A 23,689-nucleotide genomic window follows, 5' to 3' on the forward strand; every position below is an offset into this window, starting at 1 on the left:
CCCCGCATGGCCCCGCCCCTGCACGCTAGACCTCAGGTCCCCACTCCCACCCCGCGCAGTCCCGGGACCCCGGGAGAGCCGGCAGTATATGGTGCTGCGTTTTCTCTGCCTGCGCGGGGCGTCCCTTGCGCGCCACCGAAAGCCCAGAGCTCGTCCCGCAGCCGGGATAGACTTTCCTTCCTGCACCCGCAGACGCCCCAGCAGCCGCCAGCACAGCCGAGGCACCTTCGCCCTGCGGGGTCCGGGCTCCTGCGCTGCGGCGCTGCCTCCGCGCCTGGGCGGGGCGGGCGCGGGGAGAAAGGAGCCGCGCGCGAGTTCTGGGCACTGCGCGGGGCGCACGTTGCGGGATGGAAAGCAGGGCGCTGCTGGTCATCGCGTTGTGGCTCTACGTGGAGATCCGGGCTGACTCTGGGGGTAAGGAGTCCACTCCCGAGAAGGAAGGGGTGGAGAATTCGGGTGCGGGCGCAGGCGTGAGGAAGCGGAGAGGACTCGGAGGGCGCATGTAGTTGGGAATTACAGATCTGGAGAGTTGAAAGTGACTGGGCACTTTTTGTCCTTTCACTGACGCATGAGGAAACTGCAATTCTCTGACCGGCTCAGGAGTACCTAGCGAGTTTGTGTCTCCCAAGCTCTCGTCCAGCTGCTAGTGTGCAGCTCTGATCTTGGACTGGGGGCTCAGCTGCAGCCTGTCCCGCGGAGTCCCAACGCCCTGGGGCTCTCCGGAGGAGGCGGTGGTAGGGAGGCGCCCGGGGCGGACTGGCAGGAGGTGCTCCGCAGGCGGTAAAGGAGGTGAAACGTAGCCTGATTGAGCCAACATCCTAGGGCACCCCCCTCCCCCCCCCCAAGCCTTGCGGGGAGCGCAAGGCATTTTCCTGGGATCTTGTGGTGCGCTCAGCTCTGCCTCAGCTGGGGTGGAGCCGAGCCCGGGGTGCTTTTCCTATTGGCTGAAACTCATGCACAGACCCACTGTACTAGGTGCGGTCCACGGGTAGGGAAACTTTTTACCTTGGTGCAGGGCGCGGCTCTCCGCAACGAGAGGGGTCTATCGGGGCTTGGACCCATTGTAAGTGACAACTTCCCTTAGTATCTCCAAGTAACATCACCTTCTCTGTAAATAATTTCATCTCTCAAAAGTGTTTTGATTTTGGGATAAGCGTGTGGTCAGAAGTTCTTGCTTCCAAAAACTTACTGACTTGGTACCTAAAATTAGTGCCACTGACCCCTCTCTTCTTTACCTACCGTTCAGTCTCCTTCAAGTTTAAGAACACACACTCTTGGGCCTCCCCGGTGGCGCAGCGGGTTGAGCGCAGCGCTGTAAAGCCGTCTGCAGCCTCTGAACTGCGGGTTGGATTCCTAGCCAGTCAGGGAGATACCCACATGGCGTGGCAGACCTCTCCTGCCTCGCCCGCTGCTCCCCTCAGCAGTGTGTTCGCTCTGTCTGCCTGTTCTGTTCCCCTCTCTGTCTCTAGTGAATCCTCTCACCCTCCTGTGCCTCTGGCCACCCCAGTTCTTGTATAAATAAAAATAAATCTTAAAAAATAAAAAGAACACACACTCTTGATGCCTCTGTCTGGCTGTTTCTCTTTCACAGTTTGCTTATACTCAGATTTCCAATCTCTGAAGGGTAACACAGTGCAAAGGGCAGAGAAAAGACTAATACCTCTGGGAAAGTTTTTCCTCTATAAAAAGAAATGAACCGCATGTCTTAAAAAAGGACACACACTCACACTCATATACAGTAACATGATCATCTGTCCTATAGTTATTGGATTTTCTTAATAATGGCTTGGTTCATCAGGACTAACTCCATCATGGGCACTCATTTGTCCCTGACAAGACCTTTCTCTCTCCCTTTATGGAGAGAGAATAAGAGGTCTGGAACATGTGGTTGTTTTGTATCCCACAAAGAAGTGAGTTGCTTTTAAGCCTGGGGTGTTTCACAGTGCAGCAGTAGTAACTGTAATCGGGTTGCCCTGAATGTAATGATGAGGTTGCCCTTTTGGAGTGTGTGACTTGCTTAATTGGATTGAGCTGTAATTGGTGCCATCAAATTCTAGAGACAGAGGCACCGTTGTTTTTCCTGCCTATCTTTGAGCTGGAAGGGTAACAGTGCACAAATTAATTAATATTGGTTATGGGGTTTGAACATAGAAGGGCTTTTTATGGAGTAGGAGCATATGTATGTCTTACAGTTATTTATTTAAAACTTTCTGGAGAGTAGAACTCCCTTGCCAATGAAAGTGAATGAAGCTTAATGGAACAGGAAAAATTGAGGGTTGGTCTACAGGTATGAATTTGAAGTTATTATTGATAGCTCAGGTGAATAGATTATTTTTGTTATAGACATGTCTTTAGTATGGTGTCATCTTGGCTTCCTTTGAATGGGCTTTCATGTTTATTTATTTATTTATTTAATGGGAAAGTGTGTCTAGAGTATGAGATAAACTATGGCAATAATTTATGAGAGATCTTCTAGAATTTCTTCTTTTGGTTATAGGGGAGACATAGCTTACTTGGAGGCTAGTCTTTACCATATTTTTTTTTTCTTTTACATAGATGTGCCCAAATAATGGGTTCTTGCTTGGATCATTGTGAATGTTGCATTAGGTCACTGTTTTCAACATGTTTCTAACCTAGTGTTTCTTAGTCCAGTTTGATAGCTGTGCTCATCCAAATAAATTGCTTTCGTTTCCCTTTTCTTAGACAAGTTCCATTATTGGAAAGATTTTTCTATTGCTTTTAGACACTTTGCTTTATTTTCCTACCTTGAGGGCAGTTATTTCTTATTGAAAAGTACTATGATAATTAACTGGACGTGACCACCTAGACAAGTAGCCACTTAGACCTAGAGTGCCATGTATGATGGTCACTTAATGCTTGTAAAAGTGCGAAGTTGTAAGCCTGTAAATATGTTGAGACATTCAGTACCAATGCTAATTCGTTTCTGAGCTCTATTTGATATAAATTAATTTCCAGGGTTTATCTTTTTCTTATTGATGAACAGATCTTCTGTTATTTCGGTAACTTATTTTGCACATTCAGGCGAGTATGTGAGAACATGCAAGATCAGTTGTTCATTTTTCCTGGAACTGTTCACATTACACACTGAATTCACAAATTCAATTCATTGGACATTTGCTCATACTCTCTTGTTTGCCCAGCAAACTAAATGCCAGTGTAGTCTTAGAGAATCATTTGTTTTTATTGATGAAAATTGAAAGCCATATTAAAATTGGGTGCTTACATAAAACAGGCACTTTTAAAGCTGGTGTTTTAGAAATCTTATCAAGTCACAGCCCTCGCATGGTGGACATGCTTTTTCAGCACTTGGTAGCTTTTCACATTCAGTTGACAGAGAACTCAGTTTTCTTTCTCTGGAGAGAGTTGCACATAGTGAGGAATCTGTCCTGTGATATTTTTAGATAGAAAAGTTTCTTGTGTTCCAAGTTTGGTAGCATGTTGAGCTCAGAGCTTCAATGAATAGTTGAGATTCCCTAATTGTAACTCATTACCTTGTTTTCTTAAGTCCCATTTTCTAAGAAGTATAGTGATGTGCATATTCTATGACATTAGACTGTTTTCCTCATTTTCTTGCCTCTAGTTTTAGTGTAGTCTTTCAGTCTTGGCTGTCCTAGTTCCAGAGGAAGTGCCCTAGAAATTGATAAAGGAAAATTAGACGAGGTCATAGATGCTTCCACCCCCTTCAGGATACATAGATGAGCTATATAGAAATCTCACTAAGGAGTATTCATTAATCAGCAATTTAGTGAAATGTGTGCATCCTATGTTTTATAAGAAATGTCAGTGGGTCCTTTCCCAAGGGAGTGAGATCATCAGATGAGGGTTCATTTGGTTTCAATGTCCCATATCCTTTTGTAAGACCTTGAAGTTGGCAATGCAGGAAAACAGGAACTCCACCCTAGCTCTACGAACTGCAGAGCTGTTGTGTCGGTTTATGACCATCTGCCCATTCTTCCTGTTATTACACAGCTTGTGAACTTTTACTGGGAATGGTGAAAAGTAAATTTACAATTTTGCACCATAAATTGCTGAAGAGGCCTTTTAAAATTTAGAGCGTGCATTGTTCATGGTTTCCCATTGGGTTTATCTCCATCACAACTACATTCATTTATTTAATTTGTTTCTAGGTTTGTCTAGTGTTCCTCTCGATCTACCCAGGCTCAGCATACAAAAAGACATACTTACAATTATGGCTAACACAACGCTTCAGATTACTTGCAGGTAAGGATTCGTTTTAGATTTAGATTGTTTTGTGTGCAAGTAGCTCACTGTTTATGGAGGGAAAGTTTGTATTTGCACATCAGAAATACAATAGAGTTGTAGTTATTATTTATACATAGTGAGGTTTCTAAGAAATGATGTAACCATGATAAAGTGAGAAAGATCTTTCTCCCCCCAAATTCTGTACTATTGTGCTGGCACTATTTTCTACTTCCCTCTATCAACACACACATGCGTGCACACGTGCACACTCACACCCAATAATCAGTATAATATCTGATACATAGTTATGGTACATGCTCAGTAAATATTAAATGAATAAATTAAATTGAGGATGTACCCAAAGTTTTGGACCATGTTTATTATCCTGGTCATCTATTTGGTCCTTTTTGAGAACTTCATTTCATAATAAAATTCTGACTGTTGTAGCTTTAGTACTCAGCCATTAACATTGCAGGTGCATATTCTGTGCAGGTAGTGGATTGCATGCTCTGAATTGATGTTCTGGAAGGTTTCTTTTCTCACTTGCTATCAAAAAGTCATGTTATTGATTTTTGTCAACTGGGGAAACAGTTCTCTTCGACAAGAAAATGTCTTTTGATTTTGCCTGCCAACCCTATTCCCCAGGAGGAAAAGTAGAAGACCTTGGTGTTTAATATAGTGATTATGAATGATAGACCTGGAAGCTCTTTGGCACCAGTGTGCCCACAGTAGAGAGCATGGGCAAAGAGACTGGTAAAAGTGATGTTGCCTCTGAGAAGAGTGCTGGGGTGTATATAAAGACCCTTGGGCAGCTTATTGCTGTCCCTTCATGCTGGATGAATACCAAGTATTCAACACAGAGACACAGATCTATTTCAGACTGTAGTTTATAAGGTATACACCTTAGTCCCTTTATCAAGTATAGGTCACCAATACTGAGCCCTTGGGAAATAGCAGTAGCAGGCACTGTTACTTTAGTGTTGCTATTTCAAGACATATTTCACACCCACCCTCAACAACAAAGGTTATTTAAAACCCCCAAAGATTCCATACTCCCTTTTAAAACTCTGCACAAGCATTTCCTATATCCTGAAAAAACTGTTGAGTGTGTTAAAAGTAACTGCATGAATATTGTTACAATTTCATGGAAATTTCCAATTCTTTGAAAGAAGAATCAGAGATGTTGCCTCTTGAGGTGAGCCACCTGCCTTGGGGCATTGTAGAGAAATGCTGAAATCAACATAATCTGTATTTTAAGTAGGTCCGTACAATGTCCTAAAAGGCTCTTAGACCATTGTATTCCCTTCCTTCCTAACCTCACTTCTTACCCTCCCTGCTTGCCCAGTCTTATCTGGTCACTCTGACTTCCCTAACCTTTCCCCAGTGTTCTAGTATCTCCTGCCTGCCCCGGGAACTTTACATTTGCTTTTCCTCTCCCTGGAATACTGTCCCTCCTGATAGTCCTATGGCCATTCAGCAAGCCTCCTTCCTCTGGATTTCCCTCCCTTTTTGCTTTTAATATTTAATATTTCCTCTAATGCATTTTATTTAATTAAAATATTCAGTTTTACTGAGACTTGCTTGCTATTTTATTGCTGTGTGCACCAGCAAGACTGAGGTTCCACAAAGGCATTGGTTTTTGTCTGATTTGTTCATTGCTAACCCCCATGTTGGACACAGAACATACTTAAATATTTGTTGAACGAATGAGAAAGTGAATTAATAGAAAACTGTGGAAACCCTGTAAGGGATCCTGAAGCGGAGTTTATATAGCTTTTTGTCTCTTGTTGATTCCCCGAGTTATTATTGGTGGAAGGCTTTGAATCTGTGTGTTGAGGAATTTTGTAAGTCTGAGAACCAAATCTTTGTTTTCCTTAGAAACAGCCCTGTATTGTGGCTTTTCACATTAATATTTTCTGGGAATTGATTTTTCAGTGGGCAGAGGGATTTGGACTGGCTATGGCCCAACAATCAGAGTGGTTCTGAGAACAGAGTGGCAGTGACCGAGTGCAGCGACTATGTCTTCTGTAAGACGCTTACAATTCCAAAAGTGATCGGAAATGATACTGGAGCCTACAAGTGCTTCTATCGGGACAGCAACAAGGCCTCTGTCATTTATGTCTATGTTCAAGGTAAGTGGTTAAATAGAATTCATTTCCCATGTTGATTTACCAGTTATAAAACACAATAGGCACAAAGAAGAATTGAGTACAACAATGGCTCACTCTAAAGGCTGCTTGCCAACAGGAATATACAAAATTCTTTTCTCCCAAGGCTTCCTGTCACAATCAGACTCATTGATTTGTTCTGGAGCTTGCACCCCCTTATATTTCTTTTGCCCAATTACTTTGGTTCTGATCTTTGTTTCTAAGGGAAATCTGTGTTCTCAATTGGTCATGGAGATTTGTAAAGCCTTCTGATATTTGAGAAAAAGCTCCGAAATCTTGAAAAGGAAGATTCAGGGGGTGAATTATGGAAAGGTTTCTGTGGAGAGATAGGTTATCTACAACAGAGCAGGAGATTTCCCCAAGAATGCACAGGGAAACAGCCAAGGGGTCTGGAGCTTCTTTGTGCACTGGCACTTCTTTTTTCTGCTTAATAGTTTATAAAAGACGGCTCCCATATTACTGTGCAAATGAAGACGCTGCTTCAAAGGACCTTTTGAGGACAGTGTTTCTTCCCTTTGCTTGTGTGACCTGAGCTCACATGCCACCTGTTTCTAGAGTTTGCAATTTGGGACTGACAAACGTGAAGGCTAGCATAACATTCATGCAGGTTAAACATAATGTTACACATACTTAGTATTTATAATATTAATTATTTTTTATTTTGTGTTTCAACAATCTTCTACTACCTTAATTTTCCCGTGAACAACCTGATTTCACTACTGAGATACCTATAATTTGTGTTGTGAGTGTTTTGTTTAGATATACTGAATATTTTCCCTTTTAGTGAAGACAAATTCTTGAGACATTTCTAACACATTTCTTTACCTCTTTATGTGACAGAGGATTTGAGACAGGTAAAGATTGCTAAGACTTCTTTACCAGAAACATCTTTTATAGGATAGGGATTTCATCAGCTTTGGAATACACACTTAGGTATCTCCATCCATTTACATTTCTTTTTTCTTTTTTTTTTAAAGATTTATTTATTTATTTATACAAGCACTGGGTACAGTCAGAAGTGCGGGAGGGTGAGAGATTCACCAGAGCCAGAGCAGGGAATAGAACAGGCAGACGGACCAAATACACTGCTGAGGGGAGTGGCGGGTTGCGGCAGGAGAGGTCTGCGCGCCATGTGGGACCCTCGCTGGTGGCCGGGGATCGAACTGGTGCTGCAGAGGCTGCGGGCAGCTTCACAGCCCAGCGCTTAACCGCTGGGCTCTGGGAGGCCCATCTATTTATATATCACTAGTGCGTATTGTATTTCAACAGTGGGGAACCCATCAAAATAGAGTATGTTACTTCTGGATTGCACAGTATTTAAGAATTATTTTTTACCTAGGATAAGCACAATCCAAGGTAGTATTGTGTGCCCTTCTCCTCCCCTTGCAGAATTTCAAAGAGACAAGACTCAGATCTTTGAGAACTTCTGACTTCTTTTGATCTGGCAGTCTTGGGAGATCAGGCTCTCTCAGAAGACTGCAAGGATTTCCTGCCTTAAGACTGTCTGGAAATATTACAAGATGAACCTCTCCCTTAATATCTCATTATTTCCTTCTCCCAAAGTCAGGAAACTTGGAGACATGTGAAAATTCATTTCAGGAGTTACAGTAAATATTTTATTTTGAGAGGATGGGAGATTGTTTTGGTATCTTTTGTTTATTTCCTTTTTCTCTTTTTTTTTTGAGTTACTGAAATAGAATTGATTTACTGACTACCTTTAGTCTTGCATCAAGGAGTTAATTTAGCTTCCCAAGGTTTGTTCTGTAAGCAAGCTATATACTATCTCATAGCATGTGGGTGAAAGGTAGGTAATTATTAAGAAGTAGCAATCTCTAGCACTGTTTGTTTATTTGTACAATACCTGTCTTTGGGTATACCATCAAAATCTTGTCTAAGCCTAATAATGTTCTAGGAGTTGAACTCTTCAAGGTTTTGGTCATAAAGTTCAAGGTGGGTAAGAAAACATTGAAATATTCCCTGTTGATGGCCCTTAGAATGTCCCCTGTGGTCACTATCTTACTTCCTTAGTTCTCTGACCCATTCCCTCCAGCAATGAATGGAACCAGGATGTGGGTCCTGGCTGCATAAAATAAGGGCTCTGGCTAATGGCTCTGGCATGTGGTAGACTGGATTGACTGCCTTTCTGTGCTTTCTAACTGGGAAAAAAAAAATCAAACTTCTGCTGTCGCAAGGAAATCAGCTGCTTTTCTCCCCTTTGGCTTAATTAACTCTTCACAATGACCAATCATCTTGAAGAGCTCTGAAAATGCCTAATCAGGTGTGCTGGACACAGCAGTATGAGCTGTGATTATGTCTCTGAGATTTCAAGCTTGTCTTCACACCACATCATCTCTATTTCTGGGCCATGGAGTAGTTCCCCAGAAGTATATTAACACTGCATGAACAGTGCTTGATGACATTAAATCTTTTCTTGTTTTCTTCTCATTCTTTGGGATGGTGACTTTTCAAATATTTTGTCATTGAAGATATTAATGACTGCTGAATCTTAATATAATGTAATAATGACAACATTATTTTATAAAGAATATCATATATAATCTTCACAATCTTCACATGTCCACATAAGACTTTTCTTGCATAATTGAATTAAAAATTGTTAGTTATTTCTTGCTTATTTTAAAGATTCTTTGGGATCCATTAATTCATTTTCATGGCATTTACATTATTGACCTAAAGAGAAAGGGAACGTGAAATTTTTAAAAACATCAATAAAACATCCATAATAAGATTTAACTTTAAATTTACATTAAAATTGATGTATATGCACCTTCACATTGAAAAAAATGTAATGATCAATCTGTCTAAATGATTCAATATATTTAGAGAGATTAATATTTATTAATAACATTAATATTTATTAATAATCAATATATTAATTCTTCAATATATAAAAAATAAAAAATATAAAAAATATATACTACTGTCTTATGATTCTTGTGTAGAAGTCAGTCACATTTGAGGAGTTTCCTTTCAATTTCTCTCTCTCTCTCTCTCTCTCTCTCTCTCTCTCTCTCTCACACACACACACACACACACACACACACACACACATCCTTCCTGTAGCATGTCCTTGGAACCAGCAGACTGACCTGTGGATTCCTTTGCTCAGATGTCATTCCCAATCATTCACTTCTCTGGTTAGAGTTTATGCATCTGAGAGATGACCAGCTTTCCTAGTAAATGTCATTAACTAATAGAATTAAATTTTCTTCTAGATTATAGATCTCCATTTATTGCTTCTGTTAGTGACCAACATGGAGTTGTATACCTCACTGAGAACAAAAACAAAACTGTTGTGATTCCATGTCTTGGGTCCATTTCAAACCTCAATGTGTCACTTTGCGCAGTAAGTTACAACTTCTTCAATCATCTCTTCCGTTTTCATAATTTTATCTAATATTAAGATAAGCAGCCTGTTTGTAGCATAATATCAGCAGTGAATTTTAAAGATCCTTTAGGAAGGGTCAAAATGACAATAAATAAAACTAATTTGTATTCTTAAAAGTAAAGATGAATTCTTTAATGATCATCTGACATGGGTTTCATGTTTGGATAGCATTTGATTAAATATTTTATATTTCTTTTTACTACCCAGAGGTACCCAGAAAAGAGGTTTGTTCCTGATGGTAACAGAATTTCCTGGGACAGCAAGAAAGGCTTTACTATTCCCAGCTACATGATCAGCTATGCTGGCATGGTCTTCTGTGAAGCAAAAATTAATGATGAAAGTTACCAGTCTATTATGTACATAGTTGTGGTTGTAGGTAAGAGGACAGTTTCTTTCCATGTCACTAATATCAGGCAATAAATATTGGATTCCTAGAGAAGATCCTGGAAATTCAATTACAGAATAAAGGACAGGGGATTTGAAAAATATATTAACTTAAGATATGGTGTTGGACAATCCATTACATCTGTTCTGTGCCATAAACTTCCATGCAGACAGGGTTTTCTCCTTTCCTGCCAATATAGGATGAAAAAGAATGCTATTACAGAAGTATATTTTATGGAAAATTCAATGTTCAGAGCATTGCTTGGCACCAGTTCTTTTAATTATACCTATTTCATGCAAGTCCAGCAATTTACTAAAGCTGGCCCCATGACTGTTGACTGCATGGCTACATTTTTGAGATCCTTTCAGGTCTGTTTGTAAATATCTACAGGCCATTTTTTTTTTAAAGATTCATTTTTATTTATGTGTACAAGAACTGGGCTGTAGGCCAGAGGTTCAGGAGGTGAGAGGATTCACCAGAGAGAGAGTAGGGAGCAGACCAGGAAGATCTACTGAAATACACTGCTGAGGGGAGCACCAGGTGAGACAGGAGAGGTCTGCTATGCCATGTGGGTCAGCTCCCTGGACAGGGATCAAACTCATGCCTCAGTGGCTGGCAATAGCTTGATAGGGCTGAGACTTTAACCCCTGCACCACCAGAGAAGCCTCTCTACAGGCCATTTTTTGGGGGGGCGGTTACTAAATATTGATTAGGCCCATAGGGAAAAGTGATGTGTCACATTTTAAAGTTGCATCATATTCAGAAAAAGTTGTGCCAACCTATGGATTTGTTTTTCCTCTCACATTCTGTTTTTCAATGTACTTGCTTCAGGATATAGGATTTATGATGTAATTCTGAGTCCCCCTCACGGAGTTGAATTATCTGTTGGAGAGAAACTCGTCTTAAATTGTACAGCAAGAACTGAGCTAAATGTGGGGATTGACTTCCACTGGGACTCTCCTTCTTTGAAGGTAACACTAACAATTCAAAGCCAGACCTCTAAATACTTTGATAATAAAATCAGTGGAGTTTGCTTGAGAAGATAGTGGCCTTTCTGGCCAGATGATCCAGATGATCTGTAAGGGTCTTAACACACACACACACACACACACACACACACACACATTTGAAAGAAATTCAGATTATACAACATGCATAGAGAAAAGGAGACAATGCCAAGAACTCCATCCCACACTGCTATAATCAGGTTGGCAGATTAGTTTTCTCTAGGTGATTACATCTCTCCCAGTTGTATTATTTCTCTGTTCTCTAAAACCCTTGATCTACATTCCTTTTAAGAGAACATCTCTTCAGAAAGTGGCATGAGACACACTTCTAAAGCACTGGTCACATTTACTTCTATTTTTCAGTTCATAGCCATCTCCTTACTCTCAGAGATTTTAAAAATCCTAATTCAGTTGCTTTCACTTATTTCTCCTGAAACCAAATATATTTGCTCTCTACGTAGGTTAAAAATTCTGATATTCCTATCAATAGTATTAAATAGTTCCCCAATGGCCAAGACTTGATTTGGTGGGTTTCTGGAAACTCCTCTTGTGTTATGCAGGACTTTGAAAGTTCTACAAACTCTTTTTCAGCATCAGCATAAGAAACCTATAAGCCGGGATGTAAAAGTCCAGTCTGGAAATGAGATGAAGACATTCGTGAGCTCCCTCACTATAGATGGTGTCACCCGCAGTGACCAAGGCTGGTACACCTGTGGAGCCTACAGTGGGCTGATGACGAAGAGGAACACCACCTTTGTCAGGATCCACGGTAAGCTAAGATGACCTCTGGACTTCCCTTGTGCCTTGAAAAATGAGATCATTTATAAAAATAAGTCAATTAGTGATTCCTACTTTGTTCATCTAGAAGACATCTTTGAGCTCTTGCTAAGCAGCCCACGTTAGCTAGAAGTCAAAAGCATAGCTTTGGATTTAGAGACATGGGTTCCCATCTCAATTTTAACAATAAGGTCAGCTAATATAATAAGCCACTAAATATAAATGTGTTTGTTGGTGCTATTACTATTGCTATCAAAAACAGAGCATTGTCATCTAAGATAGTTTTAAAATTTTTATTTTGTTGCAACACTGAGAGTCTTATTTGAATAAGTATGGACTTTGCAATGGGGGAAAACTGGAAACTCAGAAAGTGTTCTGAGGGGCTTGGAGCAAATCATTTAATTTTTCATTTATTCTCTTTCACTTGAATATATGTTTCAGTTTAGAATAGACATTTGTGTTCTACTTACATGCCTTGGTAGGATTTTGGATTGTATAATGAGAATTCATACAAGGGTTTTGAGGAGAGAGAAACATACTCTGGCTTTTTTTAAAAAAAAAAAAAAAACAGGGTTACTCTGCTTGTTATGTGGAATACTTTAGGGAAGTAAGGGCAGAAGTAGGGAGGTCAGTTAGGAGATTAATTACAGAAATCTAGGAGAAAGATAGTTAGTTGCTTGGATAAGAGGCAGTATCAGTGATAAGATGCTAGATATGTATTTGAAGATAAAGCCAATGGAATCTGCTGAGTGGTTCAGTGGCTATGGGATGCAGTTGATGAAGAATGGAAGATGACTTTTGAGTTTTTAGTATGAGCAAGCAAATGATTTAGGTGGTATTATTTACTGAAATAAGGAAAACTGAGAAGGGACTAAGATTTGGGAAATCTTATGTATGTTAATTTTGAGAAGATTATGTATGTTAATTTTGAGAAGATTTGGGAAATCAGTATGTTAATTTTGAGACACCCTTAATCATCCAAGTGGTAATATTTCATATATAAATGTAGGACTCAGAGAAGTCAGGGTAGGAAATACAAATTTAGAAGAGACATAAGATGATACTTTAAACCTGAGGCTGGAGGAGGGTGAAAAGAGATTTGAGGATTGAATCCTGAGACTCATGGGGCATATATAGGGTGTCATAGGAACAGAGGAAAAGGAGAACCCAGAGGCCTCTGAGTAACTTAGAGAAAGCTTCACAGAGGAACAAATGCTTGAATTGAGAGTTGAGCAGACGCTAGACTTGCAGATTGCACAGGGAGAGGGAAAAGCAAATACAAAGCCTAGAACTGTCACAGAAGGTGAAATGTGACCTATAAAAGGGAATGTGGAGAATCTCTGAATTACAGCAATGCAGAACCCAAAGTCTTTGGCTCTTCACTTGACATGAAAAATTAAACCAAATGACCATTTACAGTAAGTTGACATTTATAAGAATGCTTATTTTTGTTTTCTTTCAGAAAAACCTTTCGTTGCTTTTGATAGTGGTATGGAATCTTTGGTGGAGGCCACAGTAGGAGACCGCGTCAGAATCCCTGTGAAATATCTTGGTTACCCTCCTCCTGAGATAAAATGGTAACTTTTGAAATAAATGTAGAGCATTGTTACACATGAAAGTGAATCCTTACTAATTAGAATACTAATTAGGTTGTACTAATTATGGGGATTTTTTCCCCCCATAGGTATAAAAATGGAAGACCCATTGAGTCCAATCACACCATTAAAGTGGGGCACGTTCTGACTATCATGGAAGTGAGTGAGAAAGACACAGGCAATTACACTGTCGTCCTTACCAACCCCATTTCAAAGGAGAAACAGAGCCACGAGGTATCTTTGATTGTGACTGGTGAGTTCACGCAGTTTTCCTTTTCTGTCCAAGATTTATTTGTCTTCCTAAACAGCCAGCCTATCTATCGTTCATTGAATGGGGTTCTATGTATAAAAGATCCAGATCAGTGGAGTTGAAATGAGGTGGAGAATCGTGTGCTCTGAATGTGTTTGCAACAAAGGCCTTGTATGTGGACTTTTTGATGGTCAAATGCAAGTTTAAAGTAGATGGTACACTTGAGGGCTAAATGTGGTGAAATAAGAATGTTTGTGAGGACAGCTGTCAAGCTTAAGTGGCACTGTCTTTGCTCCTGTCTCAGGCCACTGTGCACTTGACATGCAAATGTATAATGACCATACTATAAATGGTAATTTTTGTATCTCTTATTTGAATTTTGTGGGAAGTTTCTTGTGTGATTTGGTAGTTGATGAATCAATGACGCCTAGGCAGATTTCAGTTCAGAAGGTTTTCACTAGTTGACACGGTTGACTCGATTGAAGATTATTTAAGTTTTATTATTTTAAACTGGAGTTTAGGACTCTTGGTGGTCATGAGAATATATTAAATCTCTTATTCAAGCATGATTTGAACTTTGTTTTCCCAAATTGAAAAAGGTAAATAAGAGCGCCATGATCCAGTAAGTAGGGGAAGTGCTATTTTGATATGAAGCAAGTGTCTCGATTGGAGGGACTTCTAGGAACCTTTAATATGCTAGTGTGCTGCTATATGTTGCCATTCTTCAGGAAGAGAGAGTGTTTAGTGTCTCACAAACTTGATCAGAGCATTCCCATTCATACTCATCCCAATAAATCCATTAATATCTTTTCTCAAATACAGTTTGGAAAATGCTTCTCTGTTGTCATTCTTTGTTGTCCTTTTTGGTGTGGCTAGTTATAAAACTTCAGGGTTGTCTCTTGTGACATTAAGGTGCTTTCCATGTGTCCTACCACCACCATGTATGACTGCTGAGCTTTGCTTCATTTCTTTGCTGGGAAGTCAGCGTCAGAGATAATAGGTCACTGAGAAGTTGCTTAGGAATAGGGAGGGAGAGAATAGGAGGGAGAGAAGCTGGAAAGCTGCCAATTAGGATGAGGAGCTGAAAATGAAGAAGTAAAACCAGAAAATATGGCGGCTGGCCCATCTCGCCAATCCTTGAAGTCATGAAACATTTGCTGCACCCAAGCATTTACTCTGTTGTGTAAAGTCAACCTAAAAATGAAGTCAAGGTTTCAAAGTATAATCTGAGACTTTAGGTTGATAGCCATGAGAAAATAGTTTCACATTAATGACTTTGAAGCCAAAAAAAAAAAGAAAAAAGAAAAAAGAAAGACAGAAAAGAGGGAGGGAGGCAAGGAAGGAAGGGGGAAAAAAGAGAGGGAGATGAAGAAGTGGCAGTTGACCTTGGACCATGATTTAACTTCTATTGTTTCATTTCTCCCTGTGGAACATGGAGAACAATAATACTGGTTGTGAGGATTAAAGGGATCAGTGGGTGTTAAGCACTTAGAACAATGCTCAGCACTTGGTAAATGAAATTATGATGTTAGGTATAAGGATTTGCTTTCTTTCTTGCCTTTATCTTGTGAGCTTGGGAGAACAGGGAGAGTTTTTCCTATAATGTAGATAAGAAAACTGAGGCATGGGATGATGAGAAAACTGAGGCATGGGATGATGAGACTTGCACAGTGTCCCCAGACTTATTATTTATTATTATTAGCTCATCATCACTGCTATGAGTATCATTAGAATGCAGGTCTCATATCTCCAAAACCAAACATTCTTTGAAAAAAGCATGTGGGAGCAAAATCACATGCTGAGAAAATACAGGTTTTAATTGTTAAAAGCTTCTACTTTTCATTCCTCAAAGTTGATGGACAATTCAAAAGTTGTTTTTTCTATCTCTAGTCCCACCCCAGATTGGTGAGAAATCTCTCATCTCTCCCGTGGACTCTTACCAGTATGGCACCACCCAAACGCTGACGTGCACAGTCTATGCTGTTCCTCCCCCCCATCACATCTACTGGTATTGGCAACTGGAGGAAGAGTGCACCTATGAGCCCACGTAAGTAGGGTCACACCCGCTTTCCCCCTGCCATCTTGTTTTTCTCATAGTCAAGCTATGATGACTGTATTGTAAGCCAACAGGTTCTTCCTACGAAAGTTCACTCTCAAGTGGAACTCATCACCTCCTCCCTGCTGTCTAAGGCTCAAGTTTTAGGGGCTGTCTTTCCTTGAGATCTCTTGCTTGGAGATTAGCCAGCTGTCTCTCCAGGTTAGCCCCCAAGTTTATATAACTCTCTAAAGGCAGGCCTTCGGCTCAGTTTGCTGCTAATTGCCAATCTTTGGCTTTTCTCCTTATACTCCTCAGCTAGTGAATACTACTTATCTGTAAAGAGTCACATCTCAGAGGAAATGCTGATGGGTGCGAGGGGGAGATAGACCAAGCTGTAGCTTTTGGAATCTCAGGCCCAGCTTATCTGGTTCTAACACAAATCCAGACATCCTTAGGAAAAACAACAACAACAACCCACCCACCTCCAGTCTAAGCATTGCACTTCCTGTTGTTGTTTTTGAAATGGCCACTACTAGTTTCTTCCTCAGATGCTGACCATTTCCTATACAAAGGACACAGTCCCAGGGAGATTACTTCCAGAAATCCAATGGCTTCTTAGTTTCCTTGCCTTCCCTTTGAACTAAATTAACTTGAATTGTCTTGTCGATCCAATTTATGAATGGAGATTTGTTCCCAGAATAACTGCTTCCCTCCTGTATCCTGAATGAATCTACCTAGAACCTTTTCCTTTATCACTGAGGCCTATTTTTAATTGGCGCCACGTCTTGTAACATGGCGGGGTGAGTTGAACGTTATTTCTAAGAACAGGATGATCAAAGTCATAGTCATTCCTGACTACTGATTTGAATTAAAGAAAAATTTAATCATAATATGATCTGTTATCTCTCTTTTATAGCCAAGCTGTTTTAATGACAAACCCATATACTTGCAAAGAATGGAGAAATGTGGAGGACTTTCAGGGGGGAAATAAAATTGAAGTCAACAAAAATCAATTTGCCTTAATTGAAGGAAAAAACAAGGTGTGTTTAAAATTCTTTAATTTGAAAATCTCTCTCTCTCTCTCTTGCCTGGAAGGATACATGGTTCAATATTATATGAATAATTTTGAAAATTGATGATCAAAATAATTGGAAGAACAGATAATAATATAAGTCAGTTTGAAAACACCTTTGACTTTTAAAAATACAATTGACCTAGTGATACCTTATCAGAGAAAAATGAAACACATATGCCATTAAATTTATACATCTGTTGTTAGATAATTCTGACTTTACAAACATAAGAAGATGCATATACTGTCACGTTAAAATACATTATTTATTTCATGGTTTCTAAAGCCCACACTGTATAATGTATGAATGAAGCTAGCAGAAATGTACTTGCAGATATTGGCGTGTGGACAGTGCAGTGGGATGAATGCAGCAGGCAAGGGGTAGTGGTTGTGGGGACTGCTGGATTTTAGTCTGACTGCATGAGCATAAATTCAACCTCTATTGTTCATGGTATTTGTTTCTTGCTTTTGCAGACTGTAAGTACCCTTGTTATCCAATCAGCAAATGTGTCTGCATTGTACAAATGTGAAGCGGTCAGCAAAGCTGGCAGTGGAGAGAGGGTTATCTCTTTCCATGTGACCAGTAAGTACTGCTCTGGGGTGGGGGGGTGACCTGGAGGACGGGCTGGATCTCTTGTCAACTGGGTGTTAAGCTGTCTGATGTTCTGTAGTGCTTGCCATCCCTGTGAGTGGCCTGGGATTGAGGAAGAGTAGGGGGGCGGTTTGATAATTGGCCCTTTTGTTCACAGATTCAAATGCCTTAGTTAGCTCCTATTTCATGAGAAGTTAGTACACTGAAGCTGAGTTCACTGCAAAGAGATTGGTTTCATTCATCCTTTTTAACCACAATTCCTGTATCATATATATGTCTCTGTCATTAAAGTCTCGCACAGTGGCTTGATGGGGTTCGGCCAATAGTGGGGGCATGCTGGGCTGGGTTCTCTGGGGCATTTGCAATGACAGGAGGGTGCCCTCCCTGTGCTATTGATTTTGTCTCCAGTCCAGTTTTATGGCAAAGTCTTAACTGACTGGATTGAATAAAACATTTTTGTCTGGGTAAATGCATTGTAATAATAGTGTTGGTATCATTGTGTGTTAATGAGGAGCTAATTTAAAAAAACCTATGCTATAATTCACTATTTTTTTTTAATTTTAGAAAATCTTAAACAGTAGGTTTAGAAGTCAAAGTAGAAAAATAGCTGAGGAATCCATTACATTTCTAGATAACATAGTTTGGAAAACGTTACATTTGGGTACCTGCATTGTCTGGATTGGTTGTCTGAGATTGTGAGCGCATCCCTGGTCTGGGTGCTTTATTGAAATCTGAAGGCAACAAGAAGATAATTAGTGTGCATCATCTAACCATGAGTTTTACATTTCAGGGGGTCCTGAAATCAGTTTGCAACCTGGCACCCAGCCAACTGAACAGGAGAGCGTGTCTCTTTGGTGCAGCGCAGACAGGACAACATTTGAGAACCTTATGTGGTACAAGCTTGGCCCACAGGCTCTGCCGATTCACGAGGGAGAGTTGCCCACGCCTGTTTGCAAGAACTTGGATGCTCTTTGGAAAATGGAAGTCACTATGATCTCTAACAGCACAAATGATGTTTTGATCATGGAGCTCCAGAACGTATCCTTGCAGGACCAAGGAAACTATGTCTGCTTTGCTCAGGACAGGAAGACCAAGAAAAGGCACTGTGTTGTCAAACGGCTCACAGTTCTAGGTAGGGAGGCAACTCTGGATCATCCACATGCAGTTGGGATGCCCTGAATGTAGTGCTTTCAGGCGTTGTATGAAGATTACTGTCCCCTAAGAGCTTATGACGTAGGTGGTACCCACTTAACTTATTCACTGACAGCCCTTCAGGCAGAAAGAAGCTACTGATAGTGAAGTGGGGTATTAAAAAGAGAAAATAACATGGCTCTTTCTATCCTCAATGAGGGGACAATTCACTAGTGTCTGCAATTTATCAGCCTGAACCAGGGGACTCACTGCCTTACTCTTGGACATTCATTTATATTAGAATACACATATTTGTAGCATGCATCCTCTAAGCTAAGAGGATGCTAGAAGCTCATAGAACAGATAACCACAGGGCAATGGCAGCACAGTGAGATTGCTGTGTCCATGAGGGCAGAAATTGTTTTCTGTTTTATTTCTTGCTGAGCTCTAGTCATAGGACATGGTGGAACATAAGAGGTGCTCAGTAAGTTATCTCTGGCTTGAAGATACAGTGATGGGGCCACATAGGGCCATGAGAGCATATGACAGGTTGTATAGTCAATGCTTATACCTCTGGGTCATCCCATGAGGTCCAGCATAGCTTAAGGCCAAAGAGATGATAACTTTAAAGAACAGATAAACTTGCAACTTCTCCATGGAGCCATTCTCTACACGTGTCTCAACTTGTGTGTTGTGCAAAAGCTGTGAGGCCACAGCTCTGTCTCTTGAGAAATCAGGCAAATTTGGGGCTGTTCTCCTTATTTATCTTCCTCCTTGTTTATTTTCTCTTGTTTTAGTGCCACTTCCCAGTTTTTAGAATGCATGTGTTTTCTGATTTTTACTGCTAGGAAAGGAAACTGCCTAGAAAAACTCATCTATACCAAAGTTTTAGAGAAATGATATCTTTAGATATATTTTAGAGGCATCTTCGGATAGGCACAAGGAGAGGGTTTGATAGTATTATGACTCAGGTGGGAAAAGGAAAGATACTTTTTGGGTGAAGTCATCATCTCCAGGGCCCTTCAAATCATATCACATATATAACCGTGTTTTACTATTCACTTGTTGGGTGGGCTGGTGTCAAGCTAATGGAAGGATTCAGAGAGAGATCTGGAGGATCTGGTCCAGCAGCTCAGGAAATGTGTCATAGTGTGTGGCTTTGCTTCCCCAAGGATTCCTAAGTTGTTTTCCAAAAATTATTCTTAGAAATAGACTAGAGCCCAGTTCATTTGCTTAAACACCAGTGTAGTCCACTGTGGACTGAGTGGATTCTTTCAGCATAATTCCTTTTGGGGTTCAATTGGTTTGGACAAGATAATGCCACAGCACTTTGATGATATGTAGGAAAAGGGTAAATCAAAAGTTTCACTGTACATTTAGACAACTGTCCATGGCATTTTCTTTAAATCTTTGACTTTCCTTGGGACATTGCTATTTGGTTCATGTTTTAGTGAAAATAATGCTGAGCTGGTCTTTTAGTCTCAAGCAGATTCTACAACTTGTTTAGTTACAGGGACTTGGACAAATTGTTTAGCCCCCCTGAACTGCAATATTTCATCTGTAAAATAGAGCTTCTGCTTCTGTCCTGCCCACCCTGGGAAGGGCTGAGTGGCGGAGATCATATAAATGAGTTTCATAAAAATTGTCAAATAAATATAAAACATTCTTTGTTGAATTGTACTGAAATTTTGCACTTTTTGAGAGAAACGTATCAGAGTTCTAGGGTGTCACTGGCTAGAACTTTCATGGAAAGGAAGCTGTGTATAACTAGAGGAAAAATCCATTAAAGGTGGCAACTTTTATTTTCTGATATGATTTCCAGCTTGAGTCACTCGCACGTATGTTCAAAGATTTCAAATTTCAGTAATCTGAGTTGTCCTGACTGACTTGCTTCATTTAAGTTTACTCAGTGACCAATGGTATGTTATTAAACTGGTGTATTTTCGGCTTAATAAACCAGCAGTTTACTACAGCTACAGTGTTGTGTTTACTGACACTAACACAATTTCAAAAGTTATAACTGAATGCTCGATGGTTTTCTTTTGTGTGCACAGAGCGCATGGCACCGGTGATCACAGGAAACCTCGAGAATCAGACAACAAGCATTGGTGAAACCATCGAGGTTTCCTGCACTGCGTCGGGGAATCCCCCTCCACAGATTACCTGGTTTAAAGATAATGAGACACTTGTGGAAGACTCAGGTGAGCACAACATGTCTATCCTTCCTTGGCTGCAGAATTTTCCTGGAGACGTTATTTAAAACCTTTATTCTTTCTTGGTTTGCTTTTGGTAGGGGAAAAAAGCAAAGCTAATGTCTCTGATCTGGCTCATTTCACAGACCTGGAGTCAGAGCTGTGTTGAGCCAGGGGTCAGATGCGTCAGCAGTTGATCCTCTTGGACTCTTTGAAGCTAGATAACAGCCCAAGATAAAGGGCAGCATTTATATCTTTAATTTTTTTTTTTTCTGGAACGCTCTGTGAGACTGCATCGTATATAATGATCATCTTTCTCTTCTCTTAGGCATCATACTGAAAGACGGGAACCGAAACCTGACGATCCGCAGGGTGAGGAAGGAGGATGAGGGCCTCTATACCTGCCAGGCCTGCAGCATTCTTGGGTGTGCGAAAGTGGAGGCGTTTTTCATAGTCGAAGGTCAGTGGGGATTCATTGACACATCAGGCAGCTTTAAAAAATTATCCTGTATCGGAATCTAGAAAACTTAAATAAGGGACCAGGAAAATGAATAACTATAAGAAAGTGAAAATCAAAATCAACAAAAAACTATGAACCAGAGACACTTTTAGGGAGGCGGGGGCGGGAGGGGAGGGATTGGGGTCAGAATGGGAGGGCTGCAATTGTATGGGGAATATAAAAATAAAATTTATTATTTTAAAAAAAAACAGTTTATGTCAGAAGTGCTGTTTTTACATTTAAACTAAATATATTTGTCCCATTCTACTTAACTGTATAGAAGACAAAAACAATAGGATTTTATTTCCTTGTTCATTTATATACCACCTGTAGTAATGCCATCTGCAATGGGAAGATAGAAGTCCCGGACACAGGATACTGCTCTAGATTTCTTGCAAGTTCGAGGAGAGAGCAAACTATTTCCCTACCTAGGCAACATCACACAACTAGCTAAAGTTTGTGACATTATCCTTCTAGACACAGGATTCAAAATTTAGGTGTTAGGAAATTCCAGGATAATATATATTTATTCGAAAAATTGAGAGGGCACCCAGATACCTCACACCTTGCACTTTGCACCCATTAGCCGGCATTTGTTGGGCAGTACCAGGAAGCTAAGGGCACAGATTTCCAGGAATGAAATTTGAAAGAGACATTAGAGTGCCTTCTTTGTCATTTTTTGGGGAAAAAAAAAAAGTAAGTTTAGTCACCAAAAGATCATACTAGCATACCTACACATGGAGGTGTCTGAAATAAAAAGACATTGTCATATAAATTATATTAAATATTAACGACTAAGTCATCTTTTCAACTCAAGATTTCAAACTCCAAGGAAGTTGTTTACTCGTCTATGAACGTCTATATGTAAATTTTAACTTACATATTCAACAGTATTTTTGTAAAAAAAAAAAAATTATCCTGTATCTTACATAAATTCATAGACGTTGCGTGGGCTATAGGTGATTTTTTTTTATATCTTTGTACATCTTCTACTCTTAAGCATATATTATTTTAACCAGAAAATATAATTAATGTTATTTTAACTCTGTCTGCATCATATTTCCTATCCTGAAGGGCTCATTGTGGAAAAATTCTTAGTTGAGAAGAAAATATCTTTTCCTGATTCTTTGAGCGGTTGAATTAACTTTTATGGAAATAATACCTCTATATATTGAAAAAAACATTAGAATTACTGCCGAGTCATGAAAAAAAATCAGTACTAACCAGATAGTAAGAAAGGTTGAGAATTTTCATTGATAAAAGTAAGATTTATTTGTGAACAATAGACTATTGCTTCTTTGACATGGAAATTTTGAGTTTTTACCTAAATGTGAAAGGAAACTTGCATGTATCTGCAGAGATCAGTGAAAATTTGGTATTTTTCTCATATGGGAGGAGTAATTGTGGCAGAATATTTTATCCCCAGAAGTTTATTCCCTTTTTTAAAAAAATAACTCATCTGGGGAACAATGAAACTGCAGTCTGGGTGATGGGATGGTATTCAAGGGGGAGAGAGAGGGATGGTGATGGAGGAATTGATGCCTTTCTGTGAACTCATCCTAACTTGTCTCTCAAAGTCTAGATAGCAATCTCTTTAATCTGTCAAATCCATGTGCCAAGTATTGCGTCTCAGTGCCTTGACATGTTTTCAAGTCTATAGACTTTTACCATTTCATAACTGCACTTGCAAATAAAAATTTCAAGTGCCTGCAGTAAGCCATATTTCAAGTGATGCGGTGGTTTTATTACTTCCAAAGCACTTCGTGTTTTAGGGCAAACCCTAGGGAAACTTGCAGTTCTCTTCCCACTGATGTTTCCCCTCTGCTAGCTTTCTGCAGCTGGTACCAATGCCTAACTTGGTAACATTGGTACAGAAGTTATGTTTACTACCGGAAGAGAGTACCTAGAAAGAGAGAGGTGGATATTTAATTCTCCTACTAGGTTCCCAAAGGCTATTATGGGAATATGAAATACAAACTTATGTAGGCAATCAAATTTTTGAATTTTTTTCTTTGTGTAAATGGGCTTTTAAATTTCATTGTATAAATAAAGATAACTTCAGTAAGACCACCAGAGAAACAAAATCTACTTCCAGATATACTTGGTGCTTATCTATCAACTTGGTGCTTAACTCTCATTTTGCTACTAATTAATTACTTGTCTTTGGACCTTACAGAGGGCCTGTCTCACAGCTTGTGACTGCTGCACTCAGCCACTGGGAGACCTGAAGTGATAATTGCTTCCTTATCACCTCTTTGCTAATCACTCTTAGTTAAAAGCCTCCTCTGGTGTTTAATTCCTCCCACTCAGAGCTGTCCACTGGAGCCCTGAGCTTCTGCAGCTTTTCTTG

The 23,689-nt window shown here is 40.0% G+C and overlaps 1 protein-coding gene across 1 annotated transcript in view; it reads left to right on the plus strand.

The window, feature by feature from the left end:
* Positions 1-332: 332 nt before the first annotated feature.
* KDR (kinase insert domain receptor) overlaps positions 333-23,689 on the plus strand; it is a 43,621-nt gene continuing 20,264 nt past the window's right edge. The window contains exons 1-15 of the mRNA XM_084233591.1: positions 333-414; positions 4,149-4,242; positions 6,160-6,356; positions 9,629-9,759; positions 10,009-10,177; positions 11,018-11,157; positions 11,785-11,962; positions 13,433-13,547; positions 13,655-13,818; positions 15,706-15,862; positions 16,770-16,893; positions 17,400-17,508; positions 18,308-18,649; positions 20,703-20,849; positions 21,169-21,300. Of these exons, the coding sequence (XP_084089717.1) occupies positions 348-414; positions 4,149-4,242; positions 6,160-6,356; positions 9,629-9,759; positions 10,009-10,177; positions 11,018-11,157; positions 11,785-11,962; positions 13,433-13,547; positions 13,655-13,818; positions 15,706-15,862; positions 16,770-16,893; positions 17,400-17,508; positions 18,308-18,649; positions 20,703-20,849; positions 21,169-21,300 (2,266 nt within the window). The 5' untranslated portion in view covers positions 333-347. The remainder of the gene's footprint in view (positions 415-4,148; positions 4,243-6,159; positions 6,357-9,628; positions 9,760-10,008; positions 10,178-11,017; positions 11,158-11,784; positions 11,963-13,432; positions 13,548-13,654; positions 13,819-15,705; positions 15,863-16,769; positions 16,894-17,399; positions 17,509-18,307; positions 18,650-20,702; positions 20,850-21,168; positions 21,301-23,689) is intronic.

The sequence above is a fragment of the Talpa europaea genome (genome assembly GCF_964194135.1).
Source record: "Talpa europaea genome assembly, chromosome: 5".
Lineage (NCBI taxonomy): Eukaryota > Metazoa > Chordata > Mammalia > Eulipotyphla > Talpidae > Talpa > Talpa europaea.